Genomic DNA, 5,000 nt, shown 5'->3' with positions numbered 1-5,000 from the left:
TCTCTGTCTCTCTGTGTGTGTGTCTCTCTCTCCCTCTCTCTCTCTGTCTCTCTCTGTGTGTCTCTCTCGCTGTCTCTCTCTCTTTCTCTCTCTCTGTCTCTCTCTCTCTCTCTCTTACTCAGAGGTACACAAACAATATACATATCATGAAAATAACACTGTCCTAGACTATATCTGTTTTGTATTGTGCTCAGAAAACACCTCTAAAATTCTGAATGTTGAGTTGACCTAGAACTGATCTGTATTCAATCTATTCATAGTTAAATCTTTTACAGTATTTACACCTACAACTATAGTGTCCCACTGTGTGACATGTTCTCTCAACTCTTCATGTCCTCTCTTTCCCCCACTCCTCTCTATCCCCCACTCCTCTCTATCCCCCACTCCTCTCCTCTTCCTCTTTTCTCTCCCCCACTCTCTGCGAAAACATGTAGCATTTCCATTCTGGCAGATCTCATACACCACAAACCCACAAACCTTCTGGGTAACCCTTTCTTTTTCTCTGTCACCCCCTAGTCTCTTTCTCCCTTTCTCCCTCACTCTCTCTCTCCCTCACTCTCTTTCTCACCCCATTTCTTCTTTTCTGTTCTCTCTTTTGTTGTTCCCCATCTCCTCCATCTGTCTCTTCTTCACTCTTCTACACTTTCTCTCTGTGGCTTTCTTTCCCCGTCTCTTCTCTCTCCCCCTTTTCCCTTCCTCTCTTTTTTGGATTTCCTCTGCTCTATTATGTTCCTTTCTTTGTCGTACACGCTCAGTACAGCCTCGCATGAGGCTCTGTTATTATGTCTTGTGGCGAGCATATCTGACATTCCTTCTTCCTGGACTGTGTGTGTGTGTCGTTTATTTTACTTTCCTCTTGGAATTCAGTAACCGTCTCAGCAATTTCTGAATGTGATCCCCCAGTCAAGAATGTGTGTGTGTGTGAATATATGTGTGTGTGTGCGTTTGTGTGTGAGTGTGTGTGTGAGTGTGTGCGAGAGAGAGTGTTTCCGTCATGTAATGACAGTGCCCCCCACTGGCGAGGAAAAGAAAATGACTGACTGACACACTGACTGGTCATACACACAGACACACACACACACACACACACACACACACACACACACACACACACACACACACACGATGCACATGCAGAGTTAGCTGGTTTGTTTAAATGTGTGTGTGTTAAGTACCCTTAATAATAATAATAATAATAATAATATACATATTAAGCTAATTTAATTGAATTTGGAACTCTTTTGAATGAAACTAGAACTTTTTTCACAGTACAATAGTATAGAAACTAACAATAGAGAAATTAACTAAACATTGAACAAAAAGTAGGAAATTTGTGTTTGGTAGATTATTTCTTTGTTGTAACAATGCTTCTCGGCATTACATGTTATACCGTTGAAAAGCCTGATTAGTTCCCTTTTAAATGGTCCCACATTTGTAAGGAACATGCATTTGTGGGATGAGCAGCACAGCTGAGTATGTGGGTTGCGCCCATGAAAAATGTTCCAAATAAACGTACGTACAAAAAGTAAGAAAATTTGTGTTTGGTAGATTATTTCTTTGTTGTAACAATGCTTCTTGGCAAAAAATCTTGTACCGTTGGAAAGCCTGTTTACTCCCCTTTCAGATGGTAACACATGTGCAAGGAACATGCATTTTTTGGGTTGAGCAGCTGCAGAGCTGAGTTTGTGGATTACGCCGATGAAACATTTGCCAAACTGCTTATTCTGGCAATCTTTTCATGGGCGCAACCCACAAACTCAGCTCTGCAGCAGAAATAATCTACCAAACACAAATTTCCTTATGTTTATATATTCTACTGTTTAACTGATCCTTTCTGTGTGTGTGTGTGTGTGTGTGTGTGTGTGTGTGTGTGTGTGTGTGTGTGTGTGTGTGTGTGTGTGTGTATGTTGACTCAGGGGTCTTAGAGGTCGTTTACATGGAGCCTAGTTTGTCAATCTGATACGGATAGCTAATACAGATAGCCCTATCATACATACGAACACTCTCTATCCGCACCTTGTTTCTGCAACGATCGCAGTCCGGGGTAGAAAGTGAGTAGATTTGAATCGGTACGGGGGCTGGTGTTCGTCTGCACGGTTTCACGCAACCTGATGACGTCACTGCCCCACGTGATCTTTTCCGCCATCTCCAACCAGTATATACATAACTTGTTCTCCCTCAAAATCTCACTCATGGTGGGCCTCGAATTCACTAACATTAACCCAGTCTTCTGATTTTTGATTAGCCCCCTATCTTGATCTAATTCTTCTTATTCAGACGTAACATAACTTTCATGACCACAAATATAAATTTGCGATTTAATTCGCTTTTTTATTCATAAATGTATGTAAAATGCTCGGAGCAATGCATCATGGGAAATGGGATGACAGACATGTCATGTTACTGTTCCAAACTCTTTATTATCAATAGAAAAAAGAATTAATTTTCGCATATCCTTTAGTCTGACCACTGATTTTATTAACCATCATAATGTAATGTTGTTAATTGGAGCTTGAATGTCTTGTGTAATTTGTTTATCCGTTTGCTGCTTCCTTTACCTTGTGCTTTTGAGTCTCTTCTTCTAGGTTTTTCACGTTTTTTCAATTGTGTAAATAAAGCGCTAAAGCGCCACCCACAGGCGTGAGGTATGTACTACAGTCGGTTCACCGCAATCTGCTGCCTCCGTGTTTACGCAAATCTCTCGTTGCCAGCCTCCGTATTTACGAAATTAAAAGATTCGATTGGTGTGAAAAGTAAATCCGATTCGGAGGCCCTAGACTTCGTGTGCATAGCACCTTAATTGTCCTTGGAGTTTTTCAGGAATGTATGTGTTACTGTACCATTACCTGTAAGAAATTCAGAATTATAAATGTCACCGGATGCTCTGAATTCACACCTGTGGGCAAACATCTATCTCTCTTTCTCCTTTTCTCTCTCTAGCGCTCTTTCTCTCTCTCTCTCTCTCTCTCTCTCTCTCTCTCTATGACTCTCTCCCCCCTTTCTCTCCCTTGTAAAGTAGTGTGTGATGAATGCTTGTGCTGTTTCTGTCTGTTTGCTGTCAAAACATGCGGTGGTTGGGCGGAGAACCATGCTGAGAAACATGCGCTCACAAACACACACATTCACACACACTCACATACGCACACGCACACGCACACGCACACACACTCTCACACACACTCTCTCACACACACTCTCACACATGCCGCACACACGTTTCACCTCTGTGAACATTTATACTTATTTGCTTAGTTAGTTATTGTAGAGTTAGAAGGTCTTGTATGTTAGTCTGAGTGTGCGTGTGTGTGCGTGTGTGTGTGTGTGTGTGTGTGTGCGTGTGCGTGTTTGTGTGTGTGTTTCTGTGTGTCTCTTTGAAGGTACAGTAATAAACAGCCTTGTTAACCACGCCCGCTGGTAACTCCTCCTAGTTTTCTGCCCTTCGGACCCCCTTTCCTCTCACTCACACACACACGCACACACATACACATACACATACACTTACTTCCCAGGAACAGGCTGGTCTCACATCATATCCCCCACTCTGTGTCACTCGCTCACTCGCTGGTGTGTCTGGAGAGGGGAAGCAGTGGTTTGTTTACGGCTCTGGTGTGAGGGCCACAGCACAGTCTTCCTTGAGAGTAGCCCAGGCGGGGACCATGGTGCTGGGAATGACTGATGGTGGAGTAAGCCTCTCCACTCCCGGAGCTCCTCAGGGCACCACACAGGTATGGTGGGCCTCCTCGCGCAGCCACACAGCAGGGCCCAGTGGGTCTTCTGGTGTGGCTCCGTGACCAGGCTCTGTAGACAAATGGGTGGACTGGTTGGGAGATTAGCTGTGACAGGTTTCCCTTAGATGAAATGGATGCAGGTATTGATGGCATTGCTGCCCATGTTGTTGTGGTTGTCTTGTCATCACTAGATGGATTAGGATGAATAAGCATATTTTTCTTTAATTCTTTCCTGTGTTTAAAGTGTGTTGCACATGTTGTACGGGTTGATTGTATGTTTTGTAGGCAATAAGTTAGGGAGTCTATATTGCAAAGTTTAAAACATCACATATTAATTTAGTTTTCCTCTGCCATGGAGTCCAGGAGGTCGTTGTTACGGTCACTGAGTGAGACTGACGATTCAGATGAGAGACTGAAGTTGGGATCGGCAGCTGGACTAGTTTAGTCTTTTGGACCAGATTGTAACAGATCCGGTCTTATTGTAACAGATGCGTGTGATTGAATTGGTTTGCAAGAAGTTTGTTTTTTTGTCTTTTTTGTTAAATGTTCAGGGGTGTGTGTGTGCGCGCCTGCGTGTGCATACGTAACATGCCAAATCATCATATTACCTGATGTTTACAGCTCAAAGTGTTAATCATTACAGTGTTAGCCTCTCCACGGTGTATATGTGTGGACCAAAGCTCCGGTGTGTGTATGAGTATTGGGACGTGGGAGGGGCAGTTAGGAACCTCTGACGGGAAAGCTTACTTACATCACAGCTTGAACCTAAATGGGGAAAATGGAAAAGAAATTAGGCAACGTGAGTGTGCCGTAGAAACAGACTAGCTTTGTTGTCGCTGTAACCACTGACACTCACACAAGTACACATTCACACAAGTACACATTCACACAAGTACACACTCACGCAAGTACACACTCACACAAGTACACACTCTACACTTGCTGTACATACTCTACTCCACACCTTTGAATTTTCCCCCCCAAAAAACAAATGTTTGAATCCAGTATGCAAAATGTCTATTAATCTTACTATTGTGAGTATTTAGTTTAGTTTAGTTTAGTTTAGTTTAGTATAGTGAAGTCCTGTTTGGACTTTTGCATGAACTGTATGTCCAGTGTGCTACATTGTGTTGTGACGATGGTTCCTTGGTCCATTCCATGGTCTTGTGATGTGGGGCAAACATAAAAAAAGACATACTTTGGTTATTTACAATCTGTGTGTGTGTGTATGTGTGTGTGTGTGTGTGTGTGTTCAGCAGGCAGAGGTGTCGG

At 43.0% G+C, this 5,000-nt stretch overlaps 1 protein-coding gene across 1 annotated transcript in view; it reads left to right on the top strand.

Annotated features, from left to right (window-relative positions):
* Positions 1–5,000, top strand: part of rab11fip3 (RAB11 family interacting protein 3 (class II)) — a gene marked incomplete at both ends in the record, with an annotated part of 29,280 nt that overhangs the window by 12,857 nt on the left and 11,423 nt on the right. The window contains one exon of the mRNA XM_080835446.1: positions 4,985–5,000. This exon is cut by the window's right edge and continues 157 nt beyond it. Within this exon, the coding sequence (XP_080691572.1) occupies positions 4,985–5,000 (16 nt within the window). The remainder of the gene's footprint in view (positions 1–4,984) is intronic.

Source organism: Sprattus sprattus (assembly GCF_963457725.1).
Source record: "Sprattus sprattus genome assembly, chromosome: 3".
NCBI classification, from domain to species: domain Eukaryota; kingdom Metazoa; phylum Chordata; class Actinopteri; order Clupeiformes; family Clupeidae; genus Sprattus; species Sprattus sprattus.
Note: the sequence above shows the minus strand (reverse complement) of the source record. Positions and strands in the feature narration are given on the sequence as shown.